This window comes from Rhea pennata, chromosome 1 (assembly GCF_028389875.1).
Source record: "Rhea pennata isolate bPtePen1 chromosome 1, bPtePen1.pri, whole genome shotgun sequence".
NCBI lineage: Eukaryota > Metazoa > Chordata > Aves > Rheiformes > Rheidae > Rhea > Rhea pennata.
The window spans coordinates 138,610,557-138,632,954 of record NC_084663.1 but is presented as its reverse complement, the minus strand read 5'-3'; the positions used below and the strand labels follow the sequence as shown (position 1 = coordinate 138,632,954).

Genomic DNA, 22,398 nt, shown 5'->3' with positions numbered 1-22,398 from the left:
GAAGTTTCAAGCTTTGAATCAGTGTCAGAGTAAGAAGATAAAGCCAAGACTTTAGCTCTCTGAATTTTCCATTTTTAGATTGTCTGTCTTGAATAAGAGACATCTGCTAGGTAGATGAATTTTTACCAATATTAGTAAAGTTGGTAGCTGTATATATAATTATTTTGTGGGGGCTTTTTGTGGATTTTTGTAGTGGATTTATGCTAGTTTTTTGTTTGTTTGTTTCCTACCATAGCTGCTCTTCTCATGACCTGTCAAGCACATGGGATCAGTCAAGTCTACATCGCACTTCTGATCAATTCAGCTCTTTGGGAAGTATGGACAGCTGGGACCACACTCCACAAGTAGCCCAATATGGAAGACTTTCTTCTGCAAAGTCTAACAGTAGCATTGATCATCTAGGGAGCCAAAGTAAGCGGGATTCAGCCTATGGGTCTTTCTCTACAAGTTCAAGTACCCCTGACCATACTCTATCCAATGTAGATGCTTCTTCAACAGAGAATATGTTATACAAAGTAGGCCACTGGGAGACTGCAAAGCATGGAAACAAGTCTGGCCAGTTCCTGAATGATAACAGTGGAATAGAGGACAAACCAGGATATTTACCAGTCCCCACCCAGTACGAGAACAACAGAAGTCCTAGAATAGAAGAACACCCTGATATCAAGCTCAGTAGCTCTGGAAGATCTAATTTTGGACCTGTCTGGTATGTTCCTGATAAGAAGAAGTCTTCATCTCCTCCTCCCCCACCTCCACCTCTTCGTAGTGACAGCTTTGCTGCTACCAAAGGCCATGAGAAGGCCCATGGCCCTGTGTACTCAGAGGGTGCCAGCACGCAGCACTTTACGGCCCTGAACCGATCTCAGCCCAGGAGTGACTGGAACTCAGAAGCTGTGGAACAACAAAGATGGCCTTCAAGAGCATGTGACAGGAGGGTCAATAGCTCAAATTATAAATCTGATCTTAGTATGGAATATACTTTTTCTTCTGGTGAAAGGTACAACAATAACACAGGAGCTGTGAACAAACTGCAGTCATCTTTGTCCAGCACTGATGTTCGGTTTGCACAGCCTGCTTACAGTTACCAGCACCAGCACCAGTACAGTGATGAAAGCACTTTTTTTCACAATGCAAGAATCTTAGCTTCGCCTAAAGATCAGCAACATTTTCTCTCCTATAGTGGCATTCAGGAATTACCTACTGATCACTTTCATTGCTACAGTCCAAACCAAGCCAGGCTGCTCAGCACTTCCTCTTCTTTGAACAGTGCTGCTGAACAGAAGGTGGACAACACTGGACAGAGTCGCTATTACTGTGTGACAGCAAAACAGCCTGCTCAGGGAAGTTCAAAGCCACTTCAACTCAAGGATGACAACTGGAAACCTGTAATGGGGGCTGATACATCTCTTGGACCTCCAGAAAGTCCTGCAGTTGTCACAATGGTCCAAAAAACAAAATACTATCTACCTCAACAGTCTATTGAATCTTCTCTGGGAGCGTGTGAGAACAGTAGTCATTACATGGTGGACAGAGAGGGGGATGTTAGGTCTGCTGTAGTAGAAGAGGTTAAAAAACCTAATCATGCTGAAAAGACTGGACAACAGAAAAACTTTGAGAACAGCTTCGAGGAAAGTGAAACTAAGTACAGTCAACACGAGTATATAAGAAGCTGTGTTCTTAGCACTGAAAACAGAACTGCTCAAAAAGATTTTAGGTGGGCAAAGGATGAGAGTAGCAAGATTTCTCCTCAGAAGACCCCAATGTTGCACTCTTTAGCTCAGGAAGGGAAAAAACAGTCTAACAGTCCAGAAGTTATAACAGAGCGGCAGCCCCCATTTGACACTCACTTAACTAAACAGGCACGAAGGAGTGATCGTTTTGCAACAACCCTAAGAAATGAGATTCAATTGAGAAGAGCAAAGCTACAGAAAAGTAAAAGCACTGCTACTTTAATAGGGTCACCTGAAACAGAGGAGCACAATGAAAACTGGAAGCCAGATTCAGCAGAAAATGTAAACAGCTCCCCAGATACTAATTTTACTAGCACCTACAAAGATCACCTTAAGGAAGCACAGGCCAGGGTTTTGCGGGCAACTTCCTTCAAACGGCGGGACTTGGAGCCTAGCCCTGGTGAATATCTCCCCAGGTCACCAGAACAGAAAACTAGTAGTTATAACTCTTCATTTTTGGCTTTGGTTTCTGAAGATGTGTCTGGATTCCTTGAGGCTACACAAGCTAAATCGAACTCTGCAGGGAGTGGCACTCAGCACGTTTCTCGCATTGGAGGCAGGAAAAGGTTCACAACAGAACAAAAACTGAAGTCTTACTCTGAACCAGAGAAGATGAATGAAGTTGGGATGTCAGCAGATGAATGCCGTCCTCGCTGCTGTCCAAACACATCTGAAGAAGCCCTGGGATCATTTGCAGACAGGTGGAAATTTTTTGAAGAAACAAGTAAGCCTAGCTATAGAAAGTCTGCACAGAAGCAAGTTCCCCATGGTCTTCCTGAAGGACAGCCTGAGAGGCCTGATAGAAAAGCTCACAGTGGACCAGAGGGAGAGGAGTCATGGTATGAGAGAAGGGGTCGGGCAGCGTCTGTTGGACTTGAAACTGTACAAACTTCAAAAGATAATATCCATCACAGTAGTGGCAATAAGGCTTCTGACAGAATAATGAAATCTGAACAGCCGCAGCGTCTGGGGACTTTTGCAGAGTATCAGGCATCATGGAAAGAGCAACGGAAACCTTTAGAGGCAAGGAGTTCAGGAAGATACCATTCAGCAGATAATATCCTTGATGCAGGCCATGAACAGCATGAGAAACCCCAATACACCCATGAGAGGTCTAGATCATCCCCTTCTACTGATTTCTACAAACAGGTACTGGATTCTTTTTTGTTATCCTTTAAATTGCCAAAGACAGCAACAGGAGAGTGGTGGAGAGGAAGCAAAATAATTTTTATGAAAATACTTAGTCTAGGAACACATGTAGTGTTTGCCTTTTGTCAGTATTGGAGTAATTGTTACAGGTAACTCTCATAAGTAGAGTAAGGAAGATTTAAGTTTGTGCTGCATGGGAATTCAGAGTGCAAGAAAGAGCAATTGGATAAGTAATTTCTTGGGTATTGTAGCCAGTTGGAAGAAAAAAAGAGATTGATTTGATAATATCATTCATTTTACAGTAGAGACATAGGAGGATCAAGGCAATCTTTACCCAGAGTACTACTTCATTGGTGTCCCTGCCTCCCCCCTTCCCCGTTTTGTCTTACAGTTGTTCCATGGAACTCTGAAGAAAAATGTTCCAAGGGGAAATAATACCTACTTTTGTCCGATTTTGTTGATGATCTAATCATTTTCCATGTGTTTTCTCTTTTCATCTAAATTTGTTTGAACTGAAAGCTAAATGTGACAAAACATATGTTGGCGAAAGTTTAGAGGTTAAAAAAGAATTGCCTATTAATGCTGGAGTTACTTTACAAAAACAAAGGAAATTTCTTAGTGTTTTTATTTTATGTCCATTTGCTTGGTTTAAAAATATGAATCTGTTCCTCAGAGAGATGCCAAAAATCTGGTCAACCTGCAAGTAAATACTAAGTTAATTTTTACCCGAGCAGGGCTGGGAAATGGTTGGCAGGTGGCAGGGGAAGTAAACAGAGAGACCAAGTCTTACAAGCTCTTTGTTTAAAAGATGATGTTCAAGCTGCTATGAGATTCCCTGCTATGTAGGAGTTGTAGTATATTCAACCTGTGTTGAATTTCACCTTCTACATATATAAAAGCTGACTTCGAGAAAAAGTGAGGTACTGCAGTGGTGTAGGGTTTTTTGTTTTTTTTTTCCTCCTTTTTCTTCTCTCTCTTGTTACAGATATTGGACTCATGCGTGCACAGCGTATATAGATGTTTGTATGAGTGTATACCAGGAGTAGAATGAGAATAGCTTAAAAAAAAGGAGATGAAAATAGATTGATCACTGAAAGCTGTGAACTTTGTTTTCTTTATTTCTTTCAACTTTTACAAAAGTTAACATGCAGACTTATCTATGAGGATAATTTACTAGGGCAGAGATTCCAAGAACTGAAAATATTCACCTGGAAATTGTTTTGAAAACTAAAATAACTAAATTATTAAATAATTGTCTATCCAGCAGGAAAACCATCATAATAGCTATTCAGTGTATACATTTCTGGCTTATTAGTTAGTGCCTTTAAGTTCAGTATAGTTTCTCCTGGGGGAGAAAGACACTATCTGTTTAGGCAGCTGGAAAACATGTCAATAAGCGTATTTGAAGATGCTTACAACAGTTTGAAGTAAATAAATGTGTTGTTTCGCGTGTATAATTTGGATGATTTCCGTACTCAGGTGAAATCAAATGTCCTGTAGTTTCAGTGTTTGTAACGTAAAGCCATGCTTTGGGTGTGGTTGTTTGAAGACAGTGAGATAATAAAATTCTGGAACGGCAACGTTGGTATGTTTTACTAAGAAACTGAAATAGGCACTCAGAGATTCGAAAGCCAGTGTATACTTGCCTGTTCTAAAATGTGAGCAAGTCTTCAGTAAGTTCTTTACTGTATCTTTGTCTTTGCCAAATGGAAGTTGCAGAGCTTTATAAATGTTAAGCACTTCTGTAGATCAGCAAACTAAACTAGTAACTTGAGTACTGCCAGGTCTGTAGTGCTGTGCAAGAGGTCACATAGCATGCTCTACCACTTAAAACCAAACAAGCTTAAGACATGCTATGCTGTTGACTTCATGTATATTCAAACAGAGCAAACCCACAAATAAGAGGTTCCATAATCATAGATTTTTCAGGAGTCTGAAACATGATGACTTGCTGTCTTACTTGTGCTATAAACCACTTATAGGAAGTCTCAGTTGAAGTAAGAAGGCAAGCAGAGGATTTAAAGGAAGATGGGGAGCGTATTTTCTCTAAAATTAACAATCTGGATGAAAGGAACTGTACAATAAGGTAAGTATTTCTTAATTTCTGGCTTTCTTTTCCTTTTTTTCCTTTTTTTTTTTTTTTTTTTTTTTTGATGACTCCTATAATCTGGTCTTTTCCTGACCCAGATTGGAAAGTTAAATAGGTTGATTTCAGAGTTTCTGCAATGCCTTTTTGCCTTTGTTTCTCTCCTTTTCCCTATGTACTTTCTTCGGTGTGCATAAAGTAATTAATGTTGGGACTGAAATTTCTGAGGGTTCTGTGGTGAGCTTGAAGAATTGTCAAGTGTTGAGTATTAATTTTTAAATGACAGATAATTCTTATCAGTGAGCATAAAAAGGAGGAGGGCTTTTTATATTTATATCAGTTACGGGTATTTTGGAGAAAAATGCCTGAGGTTTCCCAAAAGAGTCTTCCAGTATTATACTTGGCAAAGGCTGTATGTTACTGGAACACAGTAGCACTGTAAATTGGACTTTTCTGTACTTGTGTCTTTACAGAATGCAGCACAAAAAAGAAGCCATTGAAAGTTGTTTTGCCATTCAGTCAGCTCCACTTTTTATTAATTCATGCTTCAATTTAACTACAGTTCTTTTAAATCCTCTTCCAATGTAGGTCACTACATTGTATGCACAACGAAGTTAAAATCCGTAAGTGTCTAGCATAAAGGGTGCCCTCATTCTGGCCAGGAATTTGTCAGAGTAGTTGTAGCATAACCAGTGATTTCTGTCATTGCTGATACTGTGGCTGCTTAAATTACGTGTGGCAGCTGAACTGATATGGTGCACATACTGCTGTCATCAGGTTTTGTATCTCATTTTTTTAACAAAAGAAGCATATGTAAGAGAAATAATTTCTACTGGCTTTCCTTAATTCTGTACGTAGTGTTAATCTGTCAAGGAGGGACAAAATTTTGAGCTAGCAAAGTGTACTCTATTCATGTCCGTAGAAGTTTGATATAAAAATACCAATAATTGTATTTTTAAAGTTACAATTTGCATTGTTTTGCATTGCCCTGCTGAAGAGACCATCTGCTATTTTTCTCATTCTTTGTAGCCCTTTGTACTTCCCGTACAGTGATTTCAGAATGAATAGCACATGAGTGTGTGTGTATGCGCACACACACACACGCTCATACGCATGTGGAGGAGAGACTGGGAGGAAGGGAGGGAGAGGGGAGAGGAAGCAGCACAATAAGCCTGGAGCAGACAGTATCTCTGTACAAGTAAAATGATTTCCATCTAGCATTGCTGAACCCTAGTCACAAAAGCATGTGAATAATACACCTACGCCAGCATTTTAACAGTGTTTGTGCAGCACAATTCTTGCTTTATAATTGCAGAATCCATGAAAATCACATGACTGGGCACCAGCTGTAATAACTTTTTTTTTTTTGTTTTTTAAGCTGAAGCTTATTTTCACATACTATTTCAGATGTAATGCTTGGCCATTTTACCGCATAACAAGAGGTTTTTGTTAAATGGTCTCTGTCACGGTCTTTCCCCTAGCCCTTTGTGTTATGTAGAAGAGGGTTTGTGTCTTCTGTATTTTAAAAAAGAACAACACTCTCATTTGGACTTTTAATTGCTGTGTTGTGAACTGTCACTGCTTGATGATGAGTGGCTGTACTATGTGTTCTTTTATTAAGATGGCGTTCCTGTAATGAAAAGGAACTAGACTCATTGTGATATCAATTAATTTTGTAATTTTTGAGCTATTCTAAAGGCATTTTGTTTCCTACTTTTAAAAGCTAGCAATTTGCAAATAGCTTTTGCTAAATCTATCTAATCTGTAATATATTCAAATACATGAATATCGATCAAACCTATCATCTTGCTTGGAGGCATATTTAATAAAATTTCCTTCAAAATTTTGTTTTGGATTATATTGCCAATGGCCCTTACTTTGTGTTAGTGAGTCCTCTGTACTATGATTACCTTTGTGTTACCAAAGACAGTGTGACAATGCTGTACAAAGGACAAGCCAGACAAGCAGTGAAGGGCTGAACTACAAGGGGACCCAAACCGATAGCCAAAGTTTTGGAGACTGATGCATGGATGCAAGCATTCTGTAGGTTAAAGTCTATTCAGTGCTACAGGATGTCTGTGGCCTCCTTCCCATTATTCACAAATACTAAATAATTTAGTTTTTAAATAAACTGTGCATGTTATGTGAGTAAGTATGATTACCCTGTTTATTTTCAGGAGAAATGTGAGTCTTTTTAATGCATTGAATCTAGAATGAAAAAGAAGTGGAGTATTAAAAAAAAATAGCAAATTTCTCCTTGTTTTTTGTTCATTTTGCTACAGTGTTTTTTTCTGGTGATTCTTTCTTTTTTGGCACATAATTACAAAACCTAAATTAGTATTACTTGCGAATTTTTTAGATCTCATTAGAGAACCACTCTTCTTATAAACTTACAGGCATGCAAACAGTTATCTGACAGGTCAGAGGTGTTTTTGTTTTTTGTAATACTGAGGCTTGAGGCTTGATAGGTTTCCAAATATGTGGTTCTGCAGATTCATGAAATGAAGTTGATATTGTTTGTTTGTTTGTTTGTTTTTAATGATACTACTGCTTTGTATTTCAAATTAGTTACCAAAATTTAGCAGGCAAGGAAGATTTTTCTACTTTGTAGCTTTTGACAGTTGTAATGTCTGATTTTGTTCTTTACGCAGGCTTCTCTTTCTACATCTGGCAAATATTGGTTATACAGTTAACTTCCCTGTAGAAGTCTCCATGCTTTCTATGCAGACATAGCCCTTCAGAAGGTTAAAGATGTAAACATGTAATCTGACCTGCAGTCTGTGGCTTCCTCTTAGGATAAGACAGCGCACATAAAAGTCGGTTTGCATCAAAAGAACAATGCTTTATGATCTAGAGAAGCTCACAGCCGTTGCTTTCACTTACTTTCTAAGAACATTTGACTTGGGTCTCTCTATTAGTTTGTTTCTGCAATGTCTATAAAAATTACATCATTTCAGAAACTGAAGAGGGATTTATGAGATAAGTTAGCAGAAAATCTTTTCAACATTTAAAGGATAAGTACAGGGTCATATCCATGTCAAGTATAGGATCACAGCATGACTCAGCTTTAATTAAATACCATAAGCCATTTCTGTTAGACCTTTAATGCCTTAGCAGTTGCTCCTACTTGGGCTCTTGAAGAGAGAGGAACAACCTTTACTATACAAAAACTGAATTAAAAAGTAGTTCTTGATGCCTAAGTTGACCTAAATTTCCAAGTTCAATATTCCAGAAGGGCAAGGCCAAAATCTATGACTAGCTGGTATAAGGAAACAGGAGCCTACAGAGAGGTGCCTGAATTCATTACTAGACACCTCATAAGGAACCTGATTTTTCAAAAGTTTGTCTCCACATTGACCAGCAGTGCGACAGCAAATAATTATATAAAAGAAAAGAAGGATTTTCAGCAACAAGGCAATGTATCCAATCGTACGTCTTCTGAATAGAAAGAGCATGTGACACATTTGGACAGATCTGGTTTCTCATGTAAACTCATGTTTACAGAGATAAATGATAATTTATGAGACATTCTAAATATTCACTGGAGTTTCCCATTTTTTCATAACGCTTCTATCTTAAATTTTGTTTGTTTTTTCCTGTGGTGTTAAAAACATTAAATAGCAACATACACTGGAACTTTAGGTATTGAAATGCAAGAAGACTTGAAGCAGGCTTTCTCTTTATATATAGAAAAAGGGTCATTTACTTGAATAGTTAAGCAGAACTCTACTTGCAGGCATTGTTTCACATAAAGAATAGAAGCTTGAAATCTATATTCACTGTATATACACTGTTAGAATCAAACTGAGAAGTTTTTCTGGATAAATACTGCAGGAAAATGTGCCTCGGTCATTATAGGACTATAGAGATCTGATCATGTCCTGTATATGCAAAATGTTTGCACTCTCCTCACCTTTCCTGTTGAAGAAATAGTATGATTGTGGACAACAGCTTCCTTACAAGTCTCTGAAAAATCACTTTGACAAACATTGCATACATGTATTAACAAGCTTCAGTGTTTTATGGGGCAAAAGAGATCTAAATTCTCTGTTTCACACTTTACTTACAGCTGTTGCCATTTTCCACACAAATGCTTCCAAAGAAAAGAAATACTTGCTATCAGTTTGCTGAGTTTAGAATTACCTAACAAAGAATCATTTGTAGCAAGCAAATTATAAGATGTGCCCAATTACTTTTTTTACCTAGGATGCGGTGAACTAACAATTTCTCTTGCTCTCTATATTCTCCTTTTGTTCAAGAGCTTATAAAGTGAAGTGTCGTTTTTAATTAATTATAATAAGGAATGTCATAAAGTGCTGTTTAAGTGCTCTTTTTGAGGGAGATCAACAATGCAGTTAAAGGAAAAAGAAAACATGCTTTTCACACAGCTAGAACATACCTGATTGAAGTAATGCCTCGCAAATGTGAGTTCCTAACAGTAGCACATTTACATGTAAAAATACTTCCTTGTATATAGTCCAATAACAAAGATAGCCATTTGTTCCTACTAAGAAGGCTGTGATGTTGAGTAGCAGCTATTCTTTGTAATGTGGAGGAGGGGCAGGAGAGTCAACATGCTTATCCTCACAGGCTCTCAGCTAGGACTTAAAAAAACAGGAGCTCCTGGAGCCTTTCCTGTTTACGTTAGTGCTTCTTTATCAGTAAGATACGGATTATTAATGAATGTGTGAGACCAGTGTTTTGCCAATTATGTTCTGCCATTATGTATAGTATGGACTAATAAATGGTCCAGTACAGTCTTGGGTTGCTTTAAAGCATGTATTTTTTCTGAAACTGGAAAAAGATTAATGTGACACTTCTCATGCCTAAAGAGGTAATGAAGGAGAGAACTCCAGCTGCATATATTCATGTATCTGAAATCCCTTGCCAATACTTTAATCTTCCTTAGATTTCTGTAAATACTTGTAATTATTAGTGTTGTTTTATTGCCATGAACCAGTATCTCTTTCAAGTGTTTTTGGCAGTACTTGATAGACAAATGATAGCTAAATAACTATCACACTTTGAGATATAATAACCTAGAATTACTAAGGTATGGTGGCAGCTGATTGGAATGTGATTCTTTTAATAGTCATAGTAGGGCAGGCCAAAGGTCTACCTAATCCAGTTTTCTTTTTCTGACTGAGCAGTAACAGATGCTTGGAGAAAATAAAAACAAGGCAAGCATGTATGCTTACTTTTGGTGAAACTTCTGCCAACCTATAGCTAGGCAATGTCCTAAGTATCTTATAGATTAGCAGCCCTTGATAGATTTTTCTGTCAGGAACAATATTTAACTGCTTTTGGATCCACATAGACTTCCAACATCCGTAGCTTTTTGTGGTGACGTGTTCTACAGCTCAACAGTGTGTTGTGAGGTAAAGCACCTCTTTTGCAGGGATGTTTCTTGCCAGTGAAAGTTATTGTATGGCTTTGCCCATCCTTTTCGTCCTCTTCTGTATCTTTTTGTGTTCTCCTACATCGCTTTTGAAGTAGTGGGAGAACTGTGTAGAGTATACAACATTAGAGTATCCTATGAATTCATAATGTAACATCTTCTTTATTTACTTTTTTTGACTGTTGTTAAGAGGTACAGAGAGGATATTTTCATAGAATTATCTGTGAAAACCAAGTTTTCCTTGCAGAGTAGTAGTAATTTGTTATATCTCATTGTACCTGTTGTTGAGTTACATTAAAAAATGGTCCTGTGTGTTACTCTCCATTTATTAAAACTGAATTTCATCCGTTGTTTTATTGCCCCTTCAGTCAGTGACAGGATAGCCTTGGCAGTTGGCTTGTGTGTTTATTACTCTGAATACTTTTCTCTCATCAGCAGCTTTTGCTACCTTTTCTCCTCTTTCCTAAATCATGTAGAAACTAGTTTTGTTAGTCACATGATAATGCAAGGAAGAACTTCATCCCGTGGTAGTTAAATATTTTAAGAACCTTTGGTGAGGTAATATTTTGAGAACCTTTTGGAAATCCAAGTAGACTCTGTCATGCATATCTTTATTGTCTATGTGTATAGTGACTGTTTCTAAGAACAGTAATGTATTTGAGACCTGATTTCTCTCTACACAAACATGGTTGATACTTTGTTATCTTAAAAATACTAGTGAATGCATCTACTGAATCTTTTCATATAATTTCTACCTGTTTGCTTAATTTAGCTGTTAGGCTTACTGGCCTGAAATTCTCCAGATATACATTGAATATTTCTTTCTTTTGCTGTCCTCAACACCCTCACCCCCCAGAATATTGCATGTATCATTTTTGCTTACGAGTGCCAGAAGCATCACAGCTACTATTTCAGCAATTTTATGTGCGAGTTTCAGGTGATCACCAACTAGTCCTGATAACTCATGACTACCTCCGTAATTATGGATGGCCTCCTTTAATATGTGCCAAATCTAGAATAATTCTGATATAGGCTGTTCTTTGCTCACACAGATGAGAAGGGATTATGTAGATTTTCTGCTATGACATTATTTTCTTTGTACTTTTACTATTGTAGTTTTGGCCCTGTGATCTATCTGGCAGACATCCTGCTACTGATGTATTTGAAAAAGCATTTTTATTCTCCTCCATCTTTTTCTTTTTCTTTTTCTTTTTCTTTTTCTTTTTCTTTTTCTTTTTCTTTTTCTTTTTCTTTTTTTTTTCCCTTTTGGAGTCTTTAAGAAGTTGTTCATGTATATATATATTTTTTTTTCTTTTTCTTTTTTTTAATATACCTTCCTGTGTTTGTTCATCCGTTTTGCTAGAGTAGTTCTGTGTTTTCCTTGTTTGGGTGTGGCTTTAATTCTCTGACAAATGCCGTTTTAGTTACTGTTTAATCCAGTGAGATTAATTCTTTGGTTCTCTCTCTCTCTCTCTTTTTGGTAGGTTCTCTGAGTTTCAAATATAGTATCTTCAGTTCAATACTATCTCTTAGTGTTACACTTCTTGGCTGTTCTGTTTAAAAATATTCCTGTCACATATATAGATGCCCTTTTCAAAATTAAATACTGAAGTGTAGATTCTTGCTCTTTCAGGAATGGTTAATCTGAATAGATATGGTCACTGGCAGAAGTAGCTCTTCGGTGGTAAAGTTTTGAACCAAATTGAGTTGAGAGTTACATTATAAATTGTAGTCTTTTTCTTCCTTATGTTGTCCATTTTAACATTTTGAGAACTGCTTGGGCTAACAGATGCCTGGTTCTTCAAGAGCATCCCAAAAGACTTCCCCAGTAGATCCCTTATTTTGTGATCTAGGGCTGGTTATAGCCAAATGAGTGCTAACAAAAATGCCTCCCACCACAGGTACTTCTTGCTTCCTCTTTTCCTCTTCCCACACTCTTCTAATAGATGTATCCTTTCTTTATTTCCATGTTACACAACAGTGTAGTCCTGCAGGCCAGACAGACTTTCCCCAACCTTGCGGTCTACTCCCATTGCCTTCCCATTATTAATTCTCCTAGGAGTAAACAGCCCGGCATCGGTCAGGTGCACTTTCTACAGGTTGTTCTGATGCTCTGCTCTGGCTTGCTAGCAGCTGCTGGATCTGATTAAATGGGTGTTGGACTGTTTCCAAAGCCTGTACTTGATTTATACTACACTAATGTAATGTAGCTCTGGTTCTACCCCATCCTAATCCAGGTTACTCATTGCTCACACCCCTTCAAGTGTGACTTTTCCCTCTGCCTCCCTTTCAGGGGAATTTTGAATGCCTGTTTCTAAATTTGATGGTAGCTACCCCACCTGACATGTCTCCTTTTTTTCTGCTTCCAGCTTTTTGTTAGTGGGTGAAGTTCCTTTAGTTCTTTTCATTTAATTGCTGCTGGCACATCTGTTCTCCGCTGTGCACACAGCAGCAGCAGCTGCAGCTAGGGTGTACAAGGCTGCACTGATCTGAAAAAGGAAGTGTCAGTACCTTTGTAAGAAAAGTTGGAGTCTTGCTCGCCTTCTCTTCCTCCACCCAAGTGAGTGTTACTAAGTGTTAGCAGCAGGGAGAAGTCCAAGAAGTGATTCTAAAGTTATTAAAATGGTGTTTGGGGGAGGATATGGCTTACTAAAAAGTTTGTGGTGATTGAGACAGGTATCACTTTGTATTCTTTAGTTCTTGTTGTTGTTCTGAAATGTTTTTGCTACTTTCCCTGGAAGAAGGATTAGAATGAGACCTATTGAAACTAGTACTTCGATGAGACTGAATTTTAATTGCATCACTTAATATCCAAATACCATCTTGTGGCATAATTGTGGCATTCTTTGTATAAAGAACAAATTTAAGTAAGGAAATTAGAGCTAAGGTAGCCTCCAGTGGTTATCCTCATAAAGCATCATATGCTGACATATTGTGTATTTTATTTTCTCCTAAATTATTTAGTGCAAAGCGTTTTTGGAAATAGGTAGCCGATTTGTCACTTCAGTGTAGCAGTTCATATATTCCAACGTATGGGGTGACTTGACTATGTTCTCCTCCTACAAGCTAGTCTTACAAGCTAGCCCAGTGTTCATCTGGTGCTATAAGCCCTTAGGCAAAATACATTATGGATTTCCTATCACATAGGAGACTGTTTATGCCAGTAAATTTGAGTAAAGTTTTGTGTTAAACAATCATGTAACAGCCATAACTTCCATTTTTGTATGGGTTGACCAGAGTTGTTACAATCTATTAACCAGTTGCATTGCATTATGTAAACAATAAAGATAAAATGAGTTTTCTTGAAGTCATTATCTCTCTATCTTGAAATCAAATAGACGGCTTTAGGAGAGATGAAAACATAAAAAAAAAAAAAAAAAAAAAAAAAAAACAGGGGGAAGGGATTAATTGGATATTAGCACTGTATCAAAATACCAAACCACTGTATGTGATTTTTGGGTGCAGTTTAAATAAGAATATTTTGCTCTTAAAGCAGTCGTCTTTTAAAATGATCTTTAAAGTAAATCAAAGTCTTATCTGCAGTTCCTGCATTAGGTCTTTAATCTGTTTTAGATAATTGAAAGAAACTCAAGTTTTGCTCTGAAGACCATGATGCATTTAATTTCTAAAGCTGGAGTGTGGGGGTGGTAACATGCTCGTGCAGCATGAAAGCATTTAGTTCTTTCTCTACAGAGTATTTTGCGAGAAGAACGCCTGTGCACACAACGCATGCAAAAAAAATTCAAGCTGGAGGGCTGCTGATGAAGACTCTTTTCTAAAATTAAAGCCTTGGCTATTTGAATGTAGTTCAGAAAGAAGCTTGTAACACACTGATCTTTTAAATTAGTTTTAAATATGTAAAACTTGTGGAATTGTTGCTGAAATTAGGATTGTGATTTTCACAAATGAAAGGAAAACCCTTAAGAAAAAAAGGTCTTTCAAAATCATCTTTTCTGCAACCGAAATCAGGGGGCGGGTGTGGGGGAAGGGAAGAGCTTTGAAGTCCCTGAGATCTTTTCCCTGAGGTCAGAAGTTTCTGATGATGTAACGTACACTACAGCCCAAGCCTTCACTTATCAAGGTTAAAGTTGATGGAGCTTGTATGAACTTGTCAATCACAGGAAGCAGGCGAAAACAAGCCAGCTGTTGTGTGTGAGGCATGGCTTTGAAAATCCTCCGTGTTACAGTAAATGAGGCACAGAGGTTGAGGCAGATTCAGTTCTCTAAGGCTTTCAAACCGACTGGCACGTTTGCAAGGATGCAAAGCTCGTATGCAGTGAATATGGGTAAACGTCTGTAAATGCTGGTAAGGTTGCCTTGTATTTAGTGTTAGAGTAAGGACTAGATGCACGAGCCTTAATTATCTTCTGTCAGCTCTGAACAGAAATTTGCAGTACTAATTCATATAGCATTTCTTTTGTTCTCTAGGTCTCTGAGTACATGCTGTGTCTTCTGTCCCTATCAGCAGAAGCTACAGTAGCAAATTAGGAGGGATGCAGAGCTTTTGATACAGAATTTTATTTTGTTTAGTGTAAATGACTGTTCTATTCCCTGGTGTTTTAGGCGAATAGAGGGAAAATGTGAGTTAATTCCAGCTAAGATGCTCTGTGTGCATGTGTGCTCACACACGCGCTGTTTTTAGCAGCTTTTGTTTTCACAGTTGGCATAATGCACACTGGAATTAGAAGGCAGTGCCTTTCAAAAATGTTTGTTTTCTGAACGGAGGACTGCAGTGCTGTTGTTCTGGCTTGGGGTGCCAGGCTCGGGGCTCCTCTTGGCTAGGGGTGGTGCAAAAGCTTTTTATCTTGTTGTTTTCCTGGCAAATGTGAGTGCAGGTTTGCATGAAGACCTTCTCTGCAGCAGCAAGAGATATTAGCTGGCAGTATAAGAGCATTGGATGTGACTGTTGGAAGCAAGCGGTGAGTGCAGCTCCTGAGTGAAAAGATGGCCATTAAAATTGTGCATGTGCATGCTAACTAATTAAAATTACTGTCTTTTTTCCTTGACTTTTTTTTTCCCCTGACATGAGCTACACATTCATTTTGGTGCTTGCTTGAAGCAGTATTTCATTTTTTAGCTTCTGTCCTGTTACTGAATTTTTGTTTATCTGCAAGCAGCTGTTTTCAGTAGTAACAGCAACAGGAAAATAGCAAAAAATATCAAGGTAAAAGCCTATAGGTTAAAAAAAAAAATACAAGAGAGCAACTGGAATGTCTCTCTTCTGAACAAACAAAAAATTTCATTTTTTCTTTTAGCTTTTTTTTTAATGTGAATATGATTTCCTTGTTAGCAGTATTTTGAAAGTGTTGCTTTTGTCTCTGAAATGGTTGCCATTTATGTAATGCGATGGGTCTTGTACTGTTAGGATATTCTTACGACTGAATTCAATGCTTAGGTTCAGAACATATTAAGTAGCTTACTCAAATGGGCATTGAAGTCATTTTAAATCCATGCATGCAATGGCATGTGCTAAGATGAACATGCAATAGATAAAACAAGTAAGAGCACAGCCATAAAACATCCTTTTTTTATTTTTATTATTGAATTTCATGTGCAGCAGAATAGAGGAGGAGCTTTTATTTTCTGAACTAAGAAAAATCTCTCCCCTCACCCTTTCCCACCAGCTTTTCATATCTGCATAAACACTCCTATGCTGTAGGCTGTTGCAGGAGATTTAATATTAATCAGATTTGATTTTTACTGTGAACCTGTACATTATGCTGTTACGCATGACTGACTGGGCTACATTTTACCTAGCTACATATCTTTGCTTATTCCCTGCGGAATTAGAGTGGGTCTGTTAGATTTCTTTCTGCTTTTAATGGAAGAAGAAGGGTTACACTTTCAGAAAGAAAAAATACCTGAGATGAAAATCCATTATTGTGTATATTGCCATGCAAGTAGGACACAAGAGAAATTCTAATGAGTAGACAGATTCACCAGCAGTGTCTGTTACCATATTTCATTCTGTGATAAAACCAGCTGATTATGTAAAGGATTGTTAAGCTAGAGTGGCCTTTTTTATCATATTAGATCCATCAACTCAAATGTATTTAGTGTGATGGGCTAAGCAGCCACCATCACCCATAATGTTAACAGACATGAAAAACAGAATTGGGAAACCTAAGACTTGCATCATTACTATGTCAGGGCTACTTTTCTTTGGGTTTTTTTGTTTTGGGGGGAATTTTGAAAGATTTTCATTCATTATTATTTTCATGTTAACACATGCTTTGGTTTTAAGATCCATGTGTCTGAGACGCTAGTTGTCATCATTTCTTCAGAGCAAGGCAATGAACAGCTCTACTTCTTTGCAGTGATTAATGCCCTGTGCCAGCTTCCTGGGGTGACCATTATGGTATAATCATCATGGTGATTACATTATCCTTTATTCAATGAAATTGTCTTCAAAGATTTTTGAATAGCTTTGTACTCTTGAGTTCTGATTTGGCATATATGTTTTACACTTCCCAAACATTCTGATATTTCATAATGCATACTATACTAAGTCAACAGTGAGAGCAAATACTATATTCATCAGAAAAATGGACCACTGGTAATATAATTGCGCTTGTATTGGATGTCTAGATTGTGTTGTTTTGGTTTCAGTGTCTCTTTCATGTTTTAATAGTAAAACTAATCTAGTACATTTAGGGTGCGAGAACCTCGGGAAGAAAAAGCCAGTGAGATTCAGGTTAAGATTCAGACACCTAGTGGAGGTAGATCACGGCATGCAGGTGTAGTGCCTCCTCCAGTTAGAGTTCACAAAGATCTGGAGCTCGATTCCGTGGGCTAAACATAGGTGCGTAGTGAGACCTGAGATAGCCGAGGGTATCCCGCTTGGCTTTTGGCTGCCAGCCCTGAAGGGAGTTGATGTCTCTGAGTCTTTAACATTTCTCAAATGGTAGAAGACACCTATGTTAAGTAACTAAATTGATCCCCTGGTCAATGCAGTCTATGAAACCAAACCATGATTTGTCTGACCCATTACTGAGTCTATCTGAGGAGGAACTGAGTCTCTTAAGTTGCATTGGTGATATCAACATCAATTAGAATGTATCTGGCTCATATGCAGATCCCTAAAATTTTCCTAAATCTCAAACTGAATCTTACCTTTGCATCCTGTTCCATCTCTGCAGCATCCCGTTATGGTTTCTAGCAGAACTGGACCAGGTGGAAGAAACTACTCTTTATTTGCAGGCTGTTGCAGAAGTGCTTTTGGATCCTGCTGTCCAAGCACTATACAGATACACAATGAAAACATAGTTTCAGCACAAAAAGTTCACAGCTGAAAAGTAACATGTAGACAAGGGCTTTCACTGCAACCAGGGTTTTGGCGTAGGCAAAGACTGTGTTTCACAATTGCTTTAAGCCACATAAATATTTGTTTTGAGCCAGGTCAGTTCCTTGATCCAGTTTTAAATTCTGGGGCTGCACAATTTCTGCTGCTAATACAATGGAGACAGCAGGAATACACAAGCAGAGTAGAGTAAGAATGAGACTGCCTCTTTTGGCAAAAAGTCTACATTTAGGTCAGCTTAAAGAGATCGCAAAACTGTGACCTTGTTTATGAGTTTGCTGTTGTAGGATGCTCTTGTGGGGAATTTTTATTCAGGTGTGAAGACTTTTTCTGGTATAGCTTGTAGTATTTTAGAAGGAGTTTAACAGAACCAACCTCTCCATTTGCCTTCTTTTGCCAGTATGTTATTGGCATGTACATAACCATGCTTATGTTTTACCATAAAACTTTCACATGCTGGTGAGGCCTTTTAACAAACAATGTTTAAAAGAAGAATGTTGGCTAATACATTTTGGAAAGGTTATGTAGTCTGTGCTTTTAAAGCTTGACCTGAAGCATCTTTGGAAACTGAAAGGAGATTAAAAATTGGACAGGTTGAATTGTTTGAAGTGACTTTCAGTCATTGAGCTAAAACATTCAGTCAGATCACCCTATCTTTGTATCCAGGTTTAGTCAAAGCTTTAAGTGTGAGACAAAAGAAGGAAGTAGTTTGGGGTTCGTGTTTTATGGCAGCTAAAAATGTTATCCTTTGGGTATGTATCTGTATGTAATGATTCATTTTGGTAATTGCTCGTTGACTCCATTGACAGGCTCTAGTCAAGTGAGAGGGTGGAAAAAAGGTAGATGTATTGCATGTTTTAACTCAAATAAAATAGCTTAAACCATTGTCACCTCTTTCTAATTTTTTAGAATATTTTATTGTGTTATTCTTACTTTGAGGAGTCAGAATTGAGCAGGAGGCTTGATTGGTTTTCCTGATTTAGAATAACTTGGGTTTTACATTTCAGTACTATATGCATATGCCTTGAGCTAACTGAGCTGGAAGGAAATTGTGAGGTGTATTTTTCCATCTGGGTAGAAAATATTTAATGCCATTATTGAGATGTACATTTCCACCCTCATGGCGATACATTTTATTGTTCTGTTTAGTGACTATAACTGTTATTTTAAATGTACTAGCCACAAAGCAAAACATTCCTCCTGAACTTGCTGGGCTGAGGATTCTGCAGCCTCTTCTGCACTTTGTACAGAAGTCCTTCAGAAGTAAGCCTTGTTTTAAGTTAGAGGCTTTTGAAAATCAGGAGGACTGTTTTTTCGTAGTGGAGCAATTCCTTCCTTTTCCAGTTAGAAGCATAATTTTGTTTATTTATTTTTTTTTTTAAGGTACGAAGGCTGTTGTTCTTAGTTCCCTTGGTTCCTTACAAATACAGAAAGCAGACACAATTAGGAGAGGCTCATATTAGCTGCCTTTGCTACACTCATTCTTACTAAGTACCACTTTGTATAATGTAAATGTGTTGATCATTTGTTTTCTTTAAAGTTCAGGTTACATGCACAGGATAAAAAGTCTGACAGTCAGATCTGAAGTATCAGTTCATGCCAAAGATGGGTAATGTGATGTGAGCTTTCCCATTTTTGTTGTATCAGGAGAGCTCTTACATTTGGATGACTGTGGTATTATATTAATGGGATGGGGATGGGGCAGTTTGAGGCTTGAAGATAACTTAGAATTTCAAGTTTTTGATGATGAGCATTTTGACCTAAAAGGGAAATCAGAAAGTAGCTATACTAGATTCTATTGTCATCTGGAATGAAAGTGGTAATAGTGTAAATAGTCATGTTATCAAATGATTTTAAACTGTTCTGTCTCTCTCACTTTATGATAGTTTATTTATAGATGATGAGCTGTTTTCAGTGGTGAGTTAGTTTCCGTTGCATAATTCTGGGGAATCTCGTTTCTGAAACAGCTGTGTTCTGGCCATGTAATTTCATGAAGCAACAACATAAGTAGCTCAATCGGCTTCTTAGTACTGATAATAATATAACACCTTTGCAGGTTGTTGCCACTGTGTTCTTCTGGGGCTTGAAGCTTTCTTTCTTTTCCTCCTTTCTGAACAGTAAGCTCAAATCTCTCCAAGTACTGTGATAAGCATGTTTTGCATGAGGACTCACCCACACTGAATGTAAACTAGCCCCAGTGTTGAATGTAGCCAGCCACCTTTTCTGAGACTCATTTTCTGTGGCATTGCAAGGTGTTTGGTTAATTTTGTGGAAACCGTATGAAGGCACATTTGTAATATCCCTTTAGTTTTATCTCTGTGTTTGAAATGTAGTATCTCTAAATTCATCTGTGCTGTGACTTTTTATTTCCTTTTACTCTGTTTTGGAAGGTGACAGGACTACCAAAGCTTTCTTTGTTTCTGAGTCAGAATCAAAAATATTTAACAAATTTTGTTGGGATATGAATATGCTTTGGATATATTAGCCTGTCAGACTGTTGGTGTACCCTGTCCTGTTTGCTTCCACCAGCACACCCGCATCTGACGTGCATGTTAAGTTCAATATGTACTTTGCAAACTGGCTGAGGTAGTGCATGTGACTTACGTCCTCCTGCCATTTATACCATGGCCTTGCACCTAAGTGCAACTGTTACACTGTGTTATGTTGCGACTTACCTTTGTGAAACGAAGAGGGAAGCATGAAGAATTTTTTGGCATTAGATAACTGGAAGGAAAGTGTGCTTGCTGTACATGGGTTATCTAGACAATGAAAAACTGATTAAAAACAGTATTTCATATTTAGGCCTGCAGTCTTCATTTGGTAAATATTTCTATTAAAATGAGTGGAGCTATATATGGGCTGCTTACATTGAACTCACCAGGAAAGACCAGCTGACTCTAGTGATGCCATATAACCAAATCTGAAAGGCATTGACCAGGCTGAGACCCTAGTCCTTCTGGTCTTAAAATGTTTTTATTTAAGCAAGTTATTCTTAGTCTGATGTTAAAATGGGAATCAATAAATACTGTTCTGTAAAATAGAATTGACTCTGAACTTGAAACTAACTGCTTTTAGTTTAGACCAATGTTAAGAGAACTGAGTTTAAACAGTATTCAGCTACTGATTTACATTAACTTGAAAATTTACCTGTTAAAATAAAATTTTTAAATTTTAACACTTCATGAGAGAGATTGTGTGCAACTATTCAGAAATCAAGTTGCGGAAAAAGCCATCTCTTCTGGAAGTACAATACCATTTTATTACTAACATACAAAAATCAGTGTGAAGTATGATTATTAAAGTCCTCATACCTCTAGCAGTTTAATGATAGGGTCCAGATTTTTTGCAACTTTTCTTCGATTGCTAAAACATCATATGTACATGGACTGAACAATAATCACTCTGAATATAATGTAGACATACAAGTGTGCAAATAGAACCCACATTTAATCAGTTATCTTGCACAATACTTCATTTTAAAGATTTGTTTTAATTTAATAAAACAGTAATCCAGCATATAGTTGATTTTTTATATATATATATATATATATTTTTTTTTTTTTTCACTTATAAGGAACTTTAACAGCCCATTACTTGTTTTAGGTGCTTTTATCCCAAGTTTAGTTTTCATACATACTGATGTTAACCACCTATAGAGGTATTCTCAGAACTGGTGCGGTAAGGTTAATAACCTGTTTATGTTAAAAATTCTAGTTAGCCTTCCTTTAGAACTATGCTAGAAAAGACCCTTTCATGGTCCCATTGAGAAATTAGTGTAAAACAAGTCTTAAGGATTGCTATTTCAAAATATGGAGACCAAAGCTATCAGTAGAACAAATGTCATTAGTTCTCTAAAGCCTTTTGCTTTTCTGTTGCATCTTCTTTTCTAAGCTCACAGTGTCTCCTCAGCTTCTTTTATGCAGAGAGCAAACCCATCTTCTTTTAGGGCTCCAGAGGTACTTTCTTCTATCTTCTGTTTCTTTCCCAATTTTTCTTTATTTAGTGAGCCCAAATCAACTACATTGCTTACAGTGAAGCACCTACCTGAAGTTGCTTCCATATATTGACTAGTGAAACAGGGTGTACAACTACAATGAACATGAAAACATTTCTGTGTAAGATGAGGTCTTTTTGCCTATAATTCGACATTTATGGTGGTGATAGGACAAAAAAAAATCAAGTTTAAAATAAGCCTGACTAGAAAATAATGTAATACTTTCTTTTTTCTTTTTCAGAGTTTTTATTTTCTCATTTTTTAGCTTCAGCAAACTTGACCTTTTCCGTAGCACTCATTTCATTTTTAACCAATTATGCAAATCTAAAAATTCATACCTTCAAATTCATACTTAAAATTAGTGATATTCAATTTACATTTAAAATGAAATTGAAGTCTCAGTTTTGCACATAGAGAAGAAACTTGTTTTCTGCATTTTGCTGATTTTGAAACAAAAATCAAATTAAATTTTAGTATACAATTCCTCTTCTCGAGACACTATTACTTTATACCAAGAATAGAAGAAAAACATTTGCACATTTGGCTATGCCACTTATTTTAATACTTCAGATTTTCTGTGCGTTTAGATATGCCATGTACACAGCAGTGCCTCAGGTTAACTGAAGGTTGTGTCGCATCTTATGATTCTACATACCCTAATTTAGCCTGACATTATGCTTTGGCTCATCACATTAGATTAGATACACATTGTATGCGTATACATGAGAGAATGTTTTTGTA

The 22,398-nt window shown here is 37.3% G+C and overlaps 1 protein-coding gene across 1 annotated transcript in view; it reads left to right on the top strand.

The window, feature by feature from the left end:
• Positions 1–22,398, top strand: part of SHROOM2 (shroom family member 2) — a 127,452-nt gene that overhangs the window by 87,700 nt on the left and 17,354 nt on the right. Inside the window, exons 4-5 of the mRNA XM_062601252.1 lie at positions 236–2,879; positions 4,862–4,965. Coding sequence (XP_062457236.1) covers positions 236–2,879; positions 4,862–4,965 — 2,748 coding nt within the window. The remainder of the gene's footprint in view (positions 1–235; positions 2,880–4,861; positions 4,966–22,398) is intronic.